General features: G+C 47.6%; 5 protein-coding genes across 5 annotated transcripts; 2 read left to right on the top strand and 3 right to left on the bottom strand.

The window, feature by feature from the left end:
• Positions 1-65: 65 nt before the first annotated feature.
• Positions 66-4,287, bottom strand: F4822DRAFT_249536 (uncharacterized protein). The gene is made up of 3 exons (XM_051454411.1): positions 652-4,287; positions 328-595; positions 66-275 (listed from the first exon to the last, which is right to left on the bottom strand). The coding sequence occupies exons 1-3, from the start codon at positions 4,103-4,105 to the stop codon at positions 125-127; spliced, it is 3,873 nt and encodes a 1,290-aa protein (XP_051314313.1). The 5' UTR covers positions 4,106-4,287; the 3' UTR covers positions 66-124.
• A 77-nt stretch (positions 4,288-4,364) lies between these two features.
• Positions 4,365-5,940, bottom strand: F4822DRAFT_403121 (uncharacterized protein). The gene is made up of 3 exons (XM_051458091.1): positions 5,418-5,940; positions 4,856-5,360; positions 4,365-4,787 (listed from the first exon to the last, which is right to left on the bottom strand). Exons 1-2 carry the CDS (start codon positions 5,689-5,691, stop codon positions 5,104-5,106), a joined length of 531 nt encoding a protein of 176 aa, XP_051314311.1. The 5' UTR covers positions 5,692-5,940; the 3' UTR covers positions 4,365-4,787; positions 4,856-5,103.
• Positions 4,636-5,204, top strand: F4822DRAFT_249468 (uncharacterized protein). Its single transcript, XM_051454410.1, has 3 exons — positions 4,636-4,786; positions 4,855-4,941; positions 4,987-5,204. The coding sequence occupies exons 1-3, from the start codon at positions 4,739-4,741 to the stop codon at positions 5,098-5,100; spliced, it is 249 nt and encodes an 82-aa protein (XP_051314312.1). The 5' UTR covers positions 4,636-4,738; the 3' UTR covers positions 5,101-5,204.
• Position 5,941: 1 nt separating the features above from the next.
• On the top strand, positions 5,942-7,789 carry F4822DRAFT_249447 (uncharacterized protein). The gene is made up of 3 exons (XM_051454408.1): positions 5,942-6,935; positions 7,018-7,153; positions 7,209-7,789. Exons 1-3 carry the CDS (start codon positions 6,614-6,616, stop codon positions 7,639-7,641), a joined length of 891 nt encoding a protein of 296 aa, XP_051314310.1. The 5' UTR covers positions 5,942-6,613; the 3' UTR covers positions 7,642-7,789.
• Position 7,790: 1 nt separating this feature from the next.
• F4822DRAFT_249456 (putative polyketide synthase) lies at positions 7,791-16,498 on the bottom strand. Its single transcript, XM_051454409.1, has 7 exons — positions 15,984-16,498; positions 15,454-15,922; positions 13,580-15,393; positions 10,589-13,518; positions 10,234-10,524; positions 9,759-10,171; positions 7,791-9,704 (listed from the first exon to the last, which is right to left on the bottom strand). Exons 1-7 carry the CDS (start codon positions 16,195-16,197, stop codon positions 8,303-8,305), a joined length of 7,533 nt encoding a protein of 2,510 aa, XP_051314309.1. The 5' UTR covers positions 16,198-16,498; the 3' UTR covers positions 7,791-8,302.
• Positions 16,499-16,618: the final 120 nt, after the last annotated feature.

The following is a 16,618-nucleotide window of genomic DNA, read 5'->3' as shown; positions in this document are numbered from 1 at the left end:
TCCTTAGGCAATATCGAGGTACCTATACGTTGGTACCATGGAGGGATATCGTACTAAGCAATTCACCACTCATTTCGTGTGCCATGTATGCGCTTTTCTTTTCCGTGTACTTAGTCTCGTCAAACTAGACCATACCGAGGAGTAATCCTGATGACGGACTCATCGACACAAATTTAGTTAAGGCGTAATACATTCCCCCTGCAACAGTACTGGGGTCAATAGGCATGTTCGGCCATGTGACGAAGAACGACCCAGCTACTGTAAACATCGATATGCTAGCCATAGAGTCAGTTAATTCATCCTAGAATGGTGTGTCTTTTCTCATACCTCAGTACGCTCACAGCTAACCAAAGACATACTGTGTGGGCCCAAAAGCTCTCAGTGCATTTATCCAGAGCAACGGCGAGAAGCATAGGGAGGATCTCGGATAGTATGCAGATCGCGGACACAAGTCCAAGATAAATGTCTCGGCGTCCGGGCGTCAGTGAAGACCGAATGCCACTAATGGGATCAGTGGGCGGTGTCATACGTACCGCCTCTCCATTGTAGAGTCGAATGCGATGGAGTAATATGTGAGGACTCATGAACGCAACAGCTAGAAGGCTATTAGTACACAATGTGAAATAAAACCACATATTTCGCTTGACCTACCATATAAGAAAGACCACCAGATCAATGTAATCAGAACACCGATGCAGACGAGGATCAACCGTACCACACGCCATCTACCCATCAAAAACTGCTTGTACCCCTGACCCTCCCCCGCAATTTCAAACACTAACAATAATATTATGGTAGTGCATATTAACGCGAGGAAGAGTACCCTTCCAATCCACGTAAGGGCAAAAAAGGGCATTGAATCTCGAGTTCGCCGCGGCCGTGCCTTTTTATTCGCGAAGGTTACCGACTTCCCTTCTTTCTTTAACAATTTAACTTGGTTCGGGATTAGGAGTCCATATTTGAGGCCCCCGTTGTCCTTCCAGTAATCAATGACGAATGGTATCCCAGCGAAGGCCTTATTTGCTTCCTTGTTCGTAATTTGACCATTCTTCCCTTGTAATTTTCGTAACAGAAGGGTCCGAATTTCGCTGTTAGCTGCTAAATGACCCAACTTAAAGAAATTCCACGGGTTGCAGTTAACTCCGGTGAAGTATTTCCGGAGTACAATTATGATTACAATGGTAAGGACCACCATGAATGCCAGGAGTCCAACGCAAAATTGCGCCGGTATTGAATTAACCCCCAACACCATTTTGCAGGTAAGTCTATCTGCGTTCGTCGCAGCACAGTCCGGGCCCTCCAAGATGATACGAACGGCTTCGGAGCTTATGGGAATCATGATAACACTTCCTAATGCCAAGAGTCCAGTCAGTGTGAGAAGAACCTGGCCGTTTAGTAATGAGCGGAAGCGTGCCGTCAAACTCCATACATTCGCCGTCTGGAAACAAATACTATCGCAAGCTCGTACTCCACGCGACGATGATAAAGCGTGGAATGGTTGGAAGAGCCTTGCTGATTGATCAATCATCCGGATCGGAATTGATATCATACTGGCAATGAACATGGGGAGCATGAGACCCAAGAAGTACTTCCCATTTGATATCGGTTCTATATCTAATTGCTTGTTTTCTGCCTCTGGAGAAGCCTTTGGTGTCGGCACCGTTATCACAGTAGTTGTTACGGACATGGGGACTAGTTTAGTTTGAGTCTTCGTAGCTATGCCATCGCTATTGAAGAGGGTAGTGACCATTGGTGTTTCCGGGATCATAGAAGTAAGCGTAGCTGTTGGCCGGCCATACATGTCACGTATTACTTCAGTGGTTTGAACAAGATAGTAATCTTCGGTGGCAGTAGCTCGCCCTTGGAAGTCTGTGAGTGTTGTCTTGGAAGGTGGCGTCAACTTGTGTATAGTTTGGGTGGTGGATGTTCCATTAATGACAGTGTAAATTGTTTCCGTAAGTTTTTGTTCGAGTAAAGTCTCCGTCCACACCGAATTGGCCGAGTCCGTATGCCTAGAAACCCATTCTTCCATTTCGTCATTGTTGTCGGCTTTTATGGGGTAGGTAATAACCCTCAAAGTGGTTTCTAAGTGGCCCCCATCGCTTTCAGTTACCGAAGTTACTATCGTTGTAGTGATAGCCGGAGGCCGCGGCCACCCATTGGGGGCTGTGGTAATTGTCACGGCAGGCTCAGAAATGGAGCTTGGTGGCTCTGCTGTTCGACTCGTATTGTCCTCTGTAGTAGAGCTTGGCGTATCGGTTGGGGTGGTATGAGAGTCTGAACGGCCCGAAGAAGTACTTGATAAAGTATTCGACGTAGTGAGTGTAATCGCAGTGACAGTGGAGACGGTAGTTGAACTTTGGCCATTCCCTGGGGGGTTTTCACTTGTACTTGACGGATTGTCCGTAGATCCTTGAGAGTTCGTCGAGCCTGGAAACGAGAGGCTCGTAGATGCGGATGTTTCGGGGCTGCTGGACGAGATTGTTGGCGAGCTACGAGTGAACGTAGGTAAAGTAAGTGAAGGTAAGGTTAGTGTAGGGAAAGTCAATATAGGTCCTGTTAGCGTGGGATCCAGACTTGTAGGCCAAGATGGAAAACTAATGAGCGATGTTGAGAATGAGTGTGTTGGCCATGAAAGCGTGGGTGCTGTAGGACTTGATAGCGTGAAGCTACTTTCACCACCAGTAGGCAGCGAGGAAGAACTCGGCGGTCTCTGCTCTCCTGGTTTTGTGGGTGCACCTGGGTGGCTAGGTTCGCTTAAATGGTCTGAAGTTGGCCCCGGTAAGGGATTTCCTGGTCCAGAGGTCGTTGTGATGCCATCTGTTGGCGGTAAGATGGTAGAAGTGATGGATGTTATCGGAGCCGTAGAGAATAAACTACTGTGCGACGATGTGGGCTCTTCGGTTTCAGTTTCCGATGGGGTCAGTGGTAAGGATTCCGATGATGATGTTGAGAGGGGTGGCGAAGGGAGTGTAAAAGAAAACGAAGAAGTCGGCGAAGAAGACGACGAATGAATAAGAGTTGACGAGGGTTGGCTGTCTGATGTAGTAGTGGTAGTAGTTGGTGGGGGTGGTGTGGATGAAGGCGTAGAGGGCGGCTCAGCTTGAGATATACTAGTGGTCAAAGATGAGGGAGAAGGGGTTGAGGCTGTACTAGCTGGAGGTCCGGTTACGTCGGATATTGAGATTGATGTTCCAGCACTACTCGTGCTAAGGCCCCCCGTAGTTGCATCCCGCCCAGACGAGTCCTCTACTGACGAACTAGAGGAGGGTGTCGTTAACACTGCAGAACTCGTAGATATAATTATTATATCAGGGGTTGAGATTGAAGCCGTTTGTGTGCTTGTTGTCGTCTCAGGTACCGGGTCAACATCATGGGTGCCATTCTGACGCCCGCGCAATGATGACTGATTAAATACGTCGGCTCTACGAATAAGAATGGACCGCAGGCGGACCTTTGTCGCGTTCTCGTAGGCTTGAGAGGACACGGCAACTCCAGAATCATTAGGGAGGAGTTGTATAGCTAGTTCAGCCAGAACAATAAGGATTATCAGAAATGACAGGAGAGTTATCAGAAACCTCTTCCTTAAGCTCAGAGGTTTATAATTTTGAGGTGTACTGGGCTGTTCCCCATCGATCTCGCCTCCCGAACCGTGATAACTAGTGTCATTCCACGCGTCGTCGACGCATAGTCCTCCAGGGGACAAGTCAGGACCGAGAGACACAGGGAAAACTTCTATCTCAAGACCAGCTTTGGTACTTGGCGTTGGCGAAAGGTTTGCGGCTTCGGGGCCGTAGTAGCCGCCAAGGTATTCCACATAATGCTCCTCCTCATAATGCCGAAGTGGAACATCTAAATAATCACCTCCAACAAGCGTGGTATCGGAAAAGGCGGGTGAATTACGGACGCTCTCTTGTTCTTGGTTCTGCCGACGGAGAACTTGTTGCACTTGACTGCGAAAATCATTGGGTGTCCATTTCCGAGTTTGAGGTGTCCCGGAATTTTCTTGTTCGTTTTCACTATGATCGTCCGAAGCATCGACCTGTGGGACTGGGACGAAACCGCCACCAGTAGCACGGACCTGTTCTGTGGGAATCCGATACATCGCTGAAAAAAAATGGGCATTACCGCTAAGCGGTCGCAGATCTTTCCTTGTTCGACATCCTTCTAGTGATAGCCAATTCGCCTCAATTCCAGATTCTAAGTTAGATATGGATCAATAAGGCAGATCTCATCATTATTAAAGAAGATAAACTTCGCATCCTATATAAACAATATCCTCCCGACAAGGCCAGAACTGCGCAGCTTTAAGACTCGCTACCCCTCATCTACAAGGTAGCACAACCATTTAAGATGGTGTATTAGTGATACATAGTTGGGATACAATTAGCGGCAACTGTCCCGTGTCAGCATGCAGGCTGGTTAGAAGAACCAATAGGTGCATTGAAAATGTCTTAAGTATACATACAGCCCCCAATATCTATGCAAGTTGGTGCTTACCTGTGTGGTTAGGTGACTTACAGCTTCTATAAAACACGCATTTCAATGTAGCATCACTCTTTCGATCTTACCTTAAAATATTAATAGGGTACCTAGTTAGCCTCTCAGCGTTCGTTGTCCAAATCTCGACCCTCCCTAAATTGTCCGTATAGCACATCGACGGAGCCTCGCCTATTCTTTATCTCGATCTTTCCAATAAACTGCAAGACCATAAAATGATACCTCAGCTCACTATCATATGCGGGTATCTCTTTTAGGAATATGGTGGCTATGCGCCACATACCAGGTAGGTACCCTTACGCTGCTCCCGTAGACCCCGGTCCGCAGCTTCCAGCAGTAACAATACCCGCCCAGGCACACAAATCAGACTGCGGTAGTTTAAGTAGGTATCCAGTTGAAAAGAACCACCCGAGAATACAATATATCTCGAGTAGGGATAGGGTGAGACAGTCCATCCACTGGGTACCTGAGTATTAATGAGCTCAGCGTAGCACGGTCACATTTGTGGTTGGTAGTATTCACTACCTCACACCAATAACATTCAGTCGACGCCAACAACATCGAATGATATTTCCGACAATAGCTAACCATACATCGTAGATTTCATAATGTTAACGTACCGCCAGACTCTAGCCTGGTGGCTTCTTGCCAGAAATAATCCGCTTTGAACCGCCGGTAAGCAGTCTCGATTCTATCACGTCGAGCCGCATTTTGGCTGATGGCCCGTGACGCTGACCACGTCCCTAATAGGAAGCCTAATTCGCCACCTAAGATAGTCCCGCCCAGGCCAAAGAAGAAATAAGTAGCAATGTCCCCGTACCTGCTAGGTTGCATCAAAGGTGTGATGTCAGGAATGGCTTCTACAAATTCACTAATCAGTTCCGAACTCGTCTTTCAGCTGATTAGAGAATGCTCACCTTTCCTTCCATCAGCAAATATTACATGGCTTGGTTTCTCCGTCGCTCTGAACGCGTTGAACATATCGGCACGAATGCGCCGCAATCGGAAAGCGGCATACAGCCCCGAACCAAGTCCAGCAAGAGTCCCAATAACGGCTCGCGTAGTTATCTTGCTTGAAGCCTTGAAAATTGCGTTTCGGTCTTCCTCGGTAAGGTCATGTTTCATATGCTCTTCGGCAAGCTTACTAAGGTCCGTGTGCTGCTCAGACTTGCGAAACGCAGCAAACGACATCTTGGGTACGATGGAATGAAAGAAAACAGAGAATCGAACGAAAATAACACCCGATTTCGAGTTAAGGACATAGTATAAGATGAAATCGAATTAATTGAGCGCATGAATGAGCAAGCTACGATATGTGTGCTTTTGGTGACGTAATAAAGAAATAATTGTACTACCTGTGTGACATCATGAAGTTGGATGACTAATGATATTTAAGCATTTAAACTAAATTCAGTCTCAGATTGTAAATCTGAACTTAGAAACATCAGCGAGGTTTCGACTTCCCGTTGAAGTTGGCTCTCACGCTTTAATTTGACCTCGAATGCCACGTGATGAACTTTGTACTCCGCAATAGGGGTTAGGGGCTACTCCTCTATGCTGCTTGTCACCTTTAACGAGCATGCGACAAGTCGGATGGGGTGCTATCCAGCATTCCAATAAGGACCATGGTCAACTCGATCCATTATATTCACGTTAATTACCATTGTGGGCAATTGAAAACTCTCATTGGTGGTTGAAATAACTTGTTTTCTGGGCTTAGAAAACATGGGGCAGCCAAGCTCTAGTCAATTATATTATAGGTGATCCAGACGTGGAGCTCAAGGCTTCCTATACTGCCCCTTTGGGTCGGGGTATCATGACTCCAGATTCCCCGGTCGCATTTTAATATCCACAGAGTACGCATAAGGCAAGATTCGGGGTGTGATGTCTCCACGCAATTCTCCCGCCCATTCTCCCGGAGCCGGGAATTTGGTCGTGGCGGGCCCTGAGGTTGTGGCAACGGCACTTACTCCTTCACGTACGTCAGAGGATATATATGTCGCTCGACCAGCCCTGCTCTGCGCGGGGAAGAGTTTTGACGGATTTTCCTGGACTTTAATTTGGTTCTGCGACACTGAAAGCTTCGTCCATATTCGTATCCGGAAATTTCATCATGCATTACCGTGTCTTGGGCGCTTGCGCTGCGGCCCTTGGGGCTTTTCTCCCCGTAGTTGCCGCTGAATGCAATCGAACCTACCTGGAATCATATGCTAACGACTATATAAGCACATATGAGAATGGGAAAATAGCTGACCTGAAAAGGGCAGAAAACTTCACATACGTAGAGAACAACAAAACAACGGAGTTCTCGGGAGGGATATTCGACAAATCGCTCGTGGTTGCATGGAAAAAGACAATCGTCGACCCTGTTGAATGCGCTAGTTTTGTTGAATTCATTACCACGAAAGATTCGAAAGGCGCGGCTGCACCATACGGTAAGTAAAAACTATCTAAGTCGAGCCCATCTAGGAAATTTATAACTCTTTTCGATATGATTATTGACTATCGCCACTACAGTTATCGGAAGTCAGATTCGCCATAGCCCAGGGGACCTCAGCACCTACTTAATAGACTCGATTGTTTCGACAACGGGTTCGTGGCTATTCAATTCTACGAAGACCCTAGAGTACGCGACTCAGGAAAACTGGACCAGGTAGGACCTTCATTGTTTCCCTTTTCGAAGACCTATTCTAAGTATCGTTTCATAGGATTGACGACGACAAGTTGGACTCGCGTGAAGCCCTGAAGCTAGCTGCTGACGCGTATCTTGATATGTGGAATAATAAGAGCGCCGTAGATGCTGTTCCTTGGGGTAACCCTTGCTCAAGGCTTGAGGGCAGCGTCTATACCGGAACTTCCTGCAAGGTGGGAATTCCTACTAACAACAACCAAGCCCCGAACTCTCATCGTAGGTACGTCATCGACCAGGCATATGGTTCCATCAGCGTGCTCTGCATCTTCGAGCATCTCAGCAACGCACCAGATAGTCATGAGTTCCGCATGGAGAATGGCAAGCTCCGGTATATTCACACCATCACAATTGCGAAAAGTGGCTTTCTTGAGGTGGAGGAGCCAGCGCCAGTACCAGTAGCGGGGCGTAGGGCTCGGCGGGGAGGCGCTTCTAGCCGTCTTCTAGGATAGGTCTTGTGACATTGTACCGTTATGGATTTACGATAGAGAAGGGTCTATTCACAGGAATTAGTCTCCTTCGATATTCTAACTTCATTATTTTAAGCAGTCGTTACAGGATAGCCGTTGTAGTTGTCATTATGCTATACGTTTTATAAAGCGCATTGTTGCATCTTCCAATAAGCCTTCAACCGCCATTGCGATAGGACAGTGAGGGCGTAATATACCTCCTAGGTACCTAGGTACCTATTGTGTCCTTGTATTTATAGGGAGTTCTGCGCGGAGAGCCCCTGTAACCACAGGATGTTACAGCGCATACTCCACTATACATAAAAGTTATTGATGGGACTTATAGCACCTCCTCCCCTGTAAATACAGCGCATTACGACCAGTACCTGTCTGGGTAGGTACCTCCTATAGAGCGCTATAAGTACAGGACTCCAAGCCCTATAGTCCCCTGGAAGCATAGCGCATCCTAGCAAAGCTTCGGAAGACCTCAGCGCTATATTGCGCTATAAATATAGGGCTCTAAGCCCTAAAAGATCTTATAATTACAGCACACTTACAGCGCATTCTATCACTCCACCGAAACTCAAATCAGCGCATTGTAGTAGAAGAATTCCATAAATTGCAAGGTATCATATACTTAGGACTAGGTTCCTACCCCTGACCTTCAAGAGACATTCTGCGAAGCGTTCTCCGTAACGATCCTCAACGTCTCATCCGCCGCATGCTGCCCGAGTGCTTCAAGTGATCCCATCCCTAACATTTCCATAACAGTGATGTCAAAGGAGAAGACCTGCTTCCACCAGGCGCGCAGTTCAAGAGCCACCAACGAGTCTAGACCTAAGTCGACCAACGGCCAAGACGGATTGAGCTCTTCTTGCGGCTTAAGCAACAAATCAAACAACTTCTTTCCGATCTCGAGGGCGAAGAGTTTTGCGGTTTCCGGAGATTTCAAGACAGAGGGGTTCGCCTTAGCCATTGAAAGATATGCTTTGAGCGTCTCGTTAGATGCCGCGACGTCCGCACCACCCGCAACCTCATTATGGTACGCAGCCATTCGGCGATCTCTTTTCCAAACCGCGCGATTCGCGGGGCTTGTTAGTGGAATTGACGATCCCAGACCAAGGACAAATGTGTTTTCATGCACAAATCGAGACCCCGCGTCGTCTAGGCCATTCGCGGGAGGAGGTCGGGACCTTGCCAGCATCGCTACTGCCATCGCATCTAAAAGCTCCTGTTCTGCTATCCCCAGGAAGCCGCTGGTTTTCATCTTATTCATCAATGCGTTGTTCTCGGATATGAACCCCACATCTTCCACAGCACCAATATCCACGACCGACGCCGGTAATCCTAGATCATTTCGATACTGCGCAAATGCATCGAGGAATGTATTCCCGCTGGCATAATTAGCCTGACCTGGCTGCCCGATGATACCTGAAAGGGAGCTGAAAAGCACCATGAAATCTAGATTGGCACCAACAGCCGTGGTAACCTCGTGGAGGTTCCACGTGCCTTTGACTTTTGGTGCGCTCGCAGCCGTCCATTCCTCGAATGTCATCTCGGTAAAATTCTGGTCGCGCAGCACCATTGACATTTGGATAATCCCCTTCAGAGGATAGGTTGCTGCTGCAACGGCTCTTTCCACATCCTGTTTATTCGTAACATCTCCTTGAGCTAGCTTCACATTACATCCCATACTCTGGAGTTCTTCGACAAATGCATGGTTGGTTGGGCTTGGAGTGGCGCTTCGAGCTAGGTATAATAGCTCTCGAGCGCCGTGCTCAACCATCCATATCGAAATTGCGCGCCCGAGACCACCAAGCCCACCAACGAGGAGGTATGATGCTGCTGCTTTGTCGAAGATTATCTCCTGGGCTTGTTTGGTGGTCTCAAATGATATATCTCTCTCATTTGGGAGGTGCGGTATTGAAATGCCAATGCGACCGATATGTTGACCCTTTTGCATATATCGGAATGCATCCTGGGTTTGCGAAGCTGGGAAGACTTTCACAGGTCGGACTGGGGTCGTTTTACCCTCCACGTAGTATTGTAATGTAGAAATAATGAGACTATTATGTTTTGTTAGTAGGGAGACGCACGGAACTATAGACGAACACTCTTACTTTCTTAGAAGCACTGGCTTTTTCCATAGCTGGTCAATATCAATGCAGCAATAACTGCGATTTGCCAGGAAAGGGGTCATGTCGAGTTTACCGCCGCCAACCAGATCACGTTTCCCGATTTCTACCAAGGTGCCGAACTCCGCGACGCAACCCCATGTCGCATGCAAAAGTTCGCCGGAAAGGGAATTAAGGACGACGTCTATCCCCTGCCCTCCCGTTTCACGCATGACATCATCCACGAATGATTTGTCGCGTGAGTTGAATATCTTGGATCTTGGAATATGGTAATTTTCCATCAAGAAATTCACCTTCTCGTCGTTTCCGACGGTTACGTATAAGTCTGCGCCGATCATCTGAGAGATTTGCACAGCGGCTAAGCCAACCCCTCCGCACGCACTATGAACCAACACGGTCTGAAATTATCAGCATAAACTCTCAAGGCACCCAGAGAAAAGATAATAATGAGCACACTGACCTGGCCTTTAGATAAACGCCCAACATTCACTAGCCCGTGGATAGCTGTGACATAAGGCATAAGCATGCTCGCGGCCTCATCAAAGCTGAGGTGGTCGGGGATTGGTATGCAAAAAGTGGTTGGAGTCGTGATATATGTTGAATATGCCTGCTTCTTCAGACAGAACACTCGGTCGCCAATAGCAAGCTCATTGGGGTCTACCTCAGCTCCTACCCTTGTGATTATTCCAGCTGCTTCAAGTCCGAATTGGCGTATTGGGAGTTCAACGACACCCAATGCAACCAAGACATCCTATGTACGAAACGTTAACTCACGATAAACATCAATAGAATTAGCATATCAAATAGGTACTCACCCTAAAGTTCAAGCCGGCAGAATGAACCTGAACCTCCACTTCATTTGCTTTCAACTCCTCACGCGGTTGTCGTAACCAATGTAAACTATTAACCCTCCCTGGTGTCTTGACATCCAATCTAGCAATCTCAGTGGGGTCTGATGTTAACAGCTCATCTCGCAAGGAAAAAGGATAAAATCGCCCAACCTGAATGCGATCATTCTTGATAGTCCATTCGAAATCTGGATTCATCGTAGACCCATCTTCACGCGTTTGAAACTTGCGCAATATTTTAACAATGTTCTTAGCTGTGTCTGGGTGGTGGAGGTCTTCAACCTCACAGGTCGCAAAGTCTGTCAACATCTCTGAGCGGACAACTCTTGCTAGCCCCAATATCTGGCCGTACCGCGGATCTTGACAGCCTATCTGGATAGTCTTGGTAACCCATAAGATACCTGCATCCTGAATGCCATGGAGGAAGGTCTTAAACAATTGGAACTGTGCTTCATCGAATGAATCGAAGAACGGCTTATCAACATCCAAGAGAGAAATAACGTCCTGGTGTGCGGGTGGGGTGTCACCCAGGTTGCACATAGTAATGTCGTAACCCTCTTCAGCGAGCTGACTTAAAATTTCTTCAGTGACAGGTTCCTGTTCCTCACATAGCACAGTGATCCGTTTCACTTCAGCATTCGCAAGCGACGCGTGTCTTACGATCATGATGGCCGTCAATTGGTGAGGCTCTAATGCATCCAAAATAGGCGCCTCAGGTACCTCGAGTCCCGCTAGCGCAAGCTCGGATTTCCACTTCTCTATACTGATGTAGGGCTCCTGGAGTCGGCCGTCGACCGTACCTGACCACCAAGTAGGGAGTACCCCAAAAATATAATTCATCCATTTCGACGATGGACATAGTTCTTGTAGGAGAAATCGGCCATCAGGACGAAGGAGTTTTTTCACATTTGCCAAGCTATTTTGCAAGCTCTTTGATGTATGGAGAACATTTCTCGCAATAATCAGGTCGTACTGGCGATCCTCGAATCCCTGCTCAGATAAGTCTTCACTGATGTCTAGAGTGACATATTCCATATTCGGGAACAAATCCTGTTGGTCTTTCCCAGAAATAAAGCCTGTTGAAGTAAGAGTGTACTTGGAGCAGAGAATACGTCCGTCAGCGCGCGTAAGACTCTCGATAGTACTATTTGCTATGGAGTCCCTACCGTTCCCGATCTCAAGAATTTGTAGATTGGGAAGGCAATGGCCTAGTCTCTGAACTAGTCGGGAAATGTCTAATTGATCAATGAATTTGTAAACATTGGTCAGAGTTTCCTCTGGTAAAATTTCAGTAAGACTTTGCCCTGATAGCAGGGCATCCATATTCTGGCAGACTTGATAAATAGTGGTAGCGGCCGATGCAGCAGGCGTAGATGATAGGTTCGACAGGAGGTGCTCGATCCTCGTAGATACCAACTTGTTCTCCGGAGACATCGGTTGATATTTTGGGCTGTTGGCTAGAGCTTCAGACTCGGATTGAATCCAATTGAAGTACCATTCTAGATGTAGGGGCAGCGTCGGTACTCTGGAATGACTTCGAATTGGGATTAATAGGCAGAGTTGCCATAGTTCTTCGAGGAGATGTAATTGATCGGCGTGTTCAACCGACGCGCCGATAAGTTCATTCGCGTTCATAAAGTCGATATCGTAGTCCCATTCGTACCGTGCTGCCGAATGAGTATCGGCAATCTCGTTTGAAAGTGCACCGTTCGCGAGCGACATTCTGAGGCCCGAGGCCTCAATGACCGTTATCCCTTCCGACACGCAATTACCACGACCAACTACGGAGTAGTTGCTCGACAGCTCCGCAGAAACATCAGTAGTCATGTCGGACGAGCAACGCCAGATACTGATTTTGTCTATACTTGTCGGAAGCCAATTTCTGGTTTTTCGCATAAGGCCGTTAACAGCAGCAGCTCCCAAGATCTGGATAGTTCCGTCGATAACAGTAGGATGTATATGGTAGTTGGACTCATCGCCTTGCCTCCCATTGATCACCTTCGCAGTTGCCCGGTTCTCTGAGCCTGTTGAAGTTTCGATGTCTTCAAGGGTTTGAAAGCAGGGACCTAAGTCCAATCCACCCTTGCTCATATTTCCATAATATCTTTTTGCGTTTATCTTGCGAGGCAAGGGATCAGGACTTCTACCTGGACCTAGGTTCGAAGAAAGTACCGTAATCTCCCCTGTACAATGTTTGTTCCACGTGTGGCCGTTATACGACGTAACGGTGAACTCCCACCAGGGGCTATTGAGAGAGTCGGTCAACCGATGGGGCCGGAAAGATGTCAACATCTCGGTGGGCTTCCCTTCAGAAAGCACAAGAGCCATAGTTACTTTAATATTTCGTATACTAAAGCCATCTTCAATCTCGGTTAATTGCCTAATCGCCTCACCTGCCAATGCGATATAGCCAGCAAAAGGAAAGACGATGTCTTCACCAACTCTGTGGTCGCGCACCCAGGGAACATTAGTTATATGGAAGATATTACGCCACATCGGCTCAATTTCAGTACTTTCAGGTAACTTGATACCTAATAGGTCATGATACGGATATTTGCGGTGGCGCCACTCTTTGCAAATCCGCGATTCATACCAATAGCTCTCTTCGTGATTCCAAGGGTACCTAGGAAGATCTGGGAGACATTTTCCAGTGGGGAATAGGACATCTAGGTCGACGTTGACACTGTGCGAGTAAAGTTTACCGATTGCATTCAACAGCGAGGCAGTGCAACTTTGGCCTCGAGCCATCGCTGAGACGTAGGGGAATGGCGACGAAGCTTCCGTGAAGATCTGTCTCAGTGGCCCTCCAAGGGCTGAATGAGGTCCGACTTCAAGGAAAATAGCGTTATTGCTTACGTCGTGTTTCACGATGTTCGTAACAGCCTCGCGAAAACGGACTAGGTCGGTCAGCATAAATGAACGGTCGAAAGCTCGCGAGATTGTAGTAATATCACTCACCGGTTTGTTCCAGATTATCCCGCCAATAATTCGGCCCAAGAATAGAGTTCTTATCTAATAAACCACCGGTGACGCTGGAGAAGAACGGAATAGACGGGTTTGCTCCAGTCACATATTGCTCGATCATGGATATGTATTCTTCTCCGATCTCAGCCATATGATATGAATGATAGGCTTTATCAACCTGGAGAAGCCTTGCCATTACATCGGGATGCGCCTTTTTAATGTTGGCAATAACATGTTTAACTTGATCAGTGTCACCTGAAACTGTGACACTCTGTGGTGAGTTGTCGCATGCAACCGTCACTCTATCGACTAGGTGCTCTTTGGTTGCTTCCCAGCCCATTCCAACGGCAGCCATAGATCCCGCTCTTTTCTGTTTAGTTGTCACCGCGCCACGGTAGTGCGCGGTGATAATAGCTTCCCTAGCTGTAAGAGCGCCGGAGGCGTAGGCCGCCGCGATTTCGCCGCTTGAATGACCGACGACTGCGCTTGGCTCAATTGATAAGGACTTTAATGTATCAACTAACGCGATCTGAATAGCCGTGCAGAGTGGCTGAGAAAACTCTGCCAAAGATATGCCACTTGTCTTAGCTGGCTTTTTAAGTTCCTCTTCAATTGAGTATGGCGGCTTGCCCGTAGCCATCGCATGTAGGTATTGGTCAAGGGATTGAATGGACGATCGAAACGTTTGATTGGATTGCATTAATTCGCGACCCATCTGAGGCCACTGTGCCCCCTGTCCGGTAAATACCATGACAACCTCAGCATCCTTCGTATTTTTTGTGTTAACAGGAGGTGAGACACTTTCGATTTGACCGTTTTTGACGATAGCGAAAGTCCTATGAGGTAGATGCTCCCTCCTAATCGCCAAAGTGTATGCTAGGTCGGAAATTTTGGTTGGATTGTTCTCAACCCATTCCTTATAGATGTCAATCATCCGCGTAAGTGAGTTTGTAGAATTTGCTGTGTATATGAGAAGTTGGTGACTCTCGTGTGGTGGCTCTCGGGTTCCGTTTGTCGCGGTGGATATACCTGCGGAAGCAGCTGATTCCAAAATGACGTGGGCGTTCGCGCCTCCGACACCAAATGAGTTGAGACTAATACGTTCAAGCCGATCTTCAGGCCAGGGTGTAGGTTCAATGGGGACAACTAGCCTCGCCTCTTTGAATGGTATATTCGGGTTGGGTATATTGAACCTAATGTTAGGTGGGATTGTGCGGTTTTCGAGTGCTTTTACCATCTTAATAAGAGAGACGAACCCAGACGCACCCTCGCAGTGACCAAGATTAGGTTTAATTGAACCGATATAAACACCCTTCTCCCCAAACACCCGAGCAACGGCCTTTGCTTCAATAGGGTCCCCGATAGGCGTTCCTGTTCCGTGGCACTCAACCATTGCCGTTTGTGAATAGTCTTTGATACCAGCTAGCTGGTAAGCTCTCCTAATTAGGGCTTCTTGTGCATCCGTGCTGGGTTGCGAAATACCGGGGGTTTTACCGTCGACGTTATGAGATGTAGCCCGAATGATAGCTCGGACTGGATTGCCATCTCTAAGGGCATCGGCTAGGGGTTTGACGAAAATGGCCGTAGCTGCCTCGCCACGAGCATAACCATTAGCGTCAGCCGAGAATGATTTACAGCAGCCGTCCTTTGACAGAATTCCTTGTTCAGTCATGGCCATCGTCATATTTGGTCCGAGAATCAAATTGATACCACCCACAAGCGCAGCCTCGCAGTCTCCCCTCGCGAGGGCCAAGCAAGCCTCGTTAAGTGCCACTAATGAAGCAGAGCATGCAGTGCGGATTGTCATGCTTCCCGCGATGATCAGCCCCAAGCCCAAAACAACGAATCATGATTGTTATTAAACGTACCTCGGCCCTTTAATATCAAACTCATAAGAAAGACGATTTGATATGACAAAATCTCCGGTGCCGACTATACGATGCATACCCCATTGTTGCGGCTCCTTGACAAACATCTCGTTCCAATCTTCTCCGAAGTTGCCGATATAGCAACCTATAGTCTTACCCCTCCAGTTAGTTACACCAGCATCCTCAAAGCATTCTCTCGAAACCTCTAGCATGAGCCGCTGCTGAGGATCGGCTCTTTCCACTTCAGTGCGTGGCAAGGTAAAGAATGACGTGTCTAATGCGCCTAGATCAACACTATCATCGAGAAAATGCCCATACTCTGTGGAGATGGCCCCAGGCTTAGGGGTAGCTGAATAGTACGCAGAGATGTTGTATCGAGATTCTGGGACACGACCTCGAGCGTTCTTCTTAGCCAGGACAAAGTCCCATAGTTCCTCAGGTGACGAAAGACCTCCCGGCAATCGACATGCTAACTCTTCATATCAGTATTTGGACCCGCGAGTCTCGCCGCCCCATCGGATATCACATACCCATGCCGCAGATTGCTATAGGCATCATAGGACTGTAAGTTCCACCAGTTCCATTAATTGAATGACCATTAGTATCGCACCCATTGGTGGGGAAACCATTACCCGCAGCACGGTGACCATCGAGGTTCGTAGCCCCATTAGATTCCGGCTTCTTGTTTAGGTCATAGGTATCAACTGAGATACCATTAGTCGCAACATCGGCCGATGGAGACATTTCCAGTCCTGACGAAAATGAGAAAGAGGGAATATTGATTCGGATGCCGTTTGGTATAAGGAATGAAGTTGGGAAGTAATGCGAGGAATCATAACATCGAAATATGCTTGCTGTTTTCCCAGGTAGTAAGTACACTGATCTGCCTCTAATAGAGCGAAGCGCCCTCCGCGAATTAAATAACAGGCAGCTTGTAAGAAAGGTGTGTCGACTATAATGTGTATTTCGACTATTTCCGACTTACCAAGTACGTACATTATCTTGGTCCTATAAGTCTTCACTTGAAAACACCCGAATACGCCCATAATAACACTCACCATAAACATTTCTAAGTACCTAGGTACCTAGACATTTCAGTAAGCTGAAACGCGGGTTCCGATGCCGACGAGATCTCCGGCGGATATCCGCAAGCGGCCCGGTGAAG

This window comes from Hypoxylon trugodes (genome assembly GCF_022578975.1).
Source record: "Hypoxylon trugodes strain CBS 135444 unplaced genomic scaffold F4822scaffold_5, whole genome shotgun sequence".
In the NCBI taxonomy this organism is placed as follows: Eukaryota; Fungi; Ascomycota; class Sordariomycetes; order Xylariales; family Hypoxylaceae; genus Hypoxylon; species Hypoxylon trugodes.
Note: the sequence above shows the minus strand (reverse complement) of the source record. Positions and strands in the feature narration are given on the sequence as shown.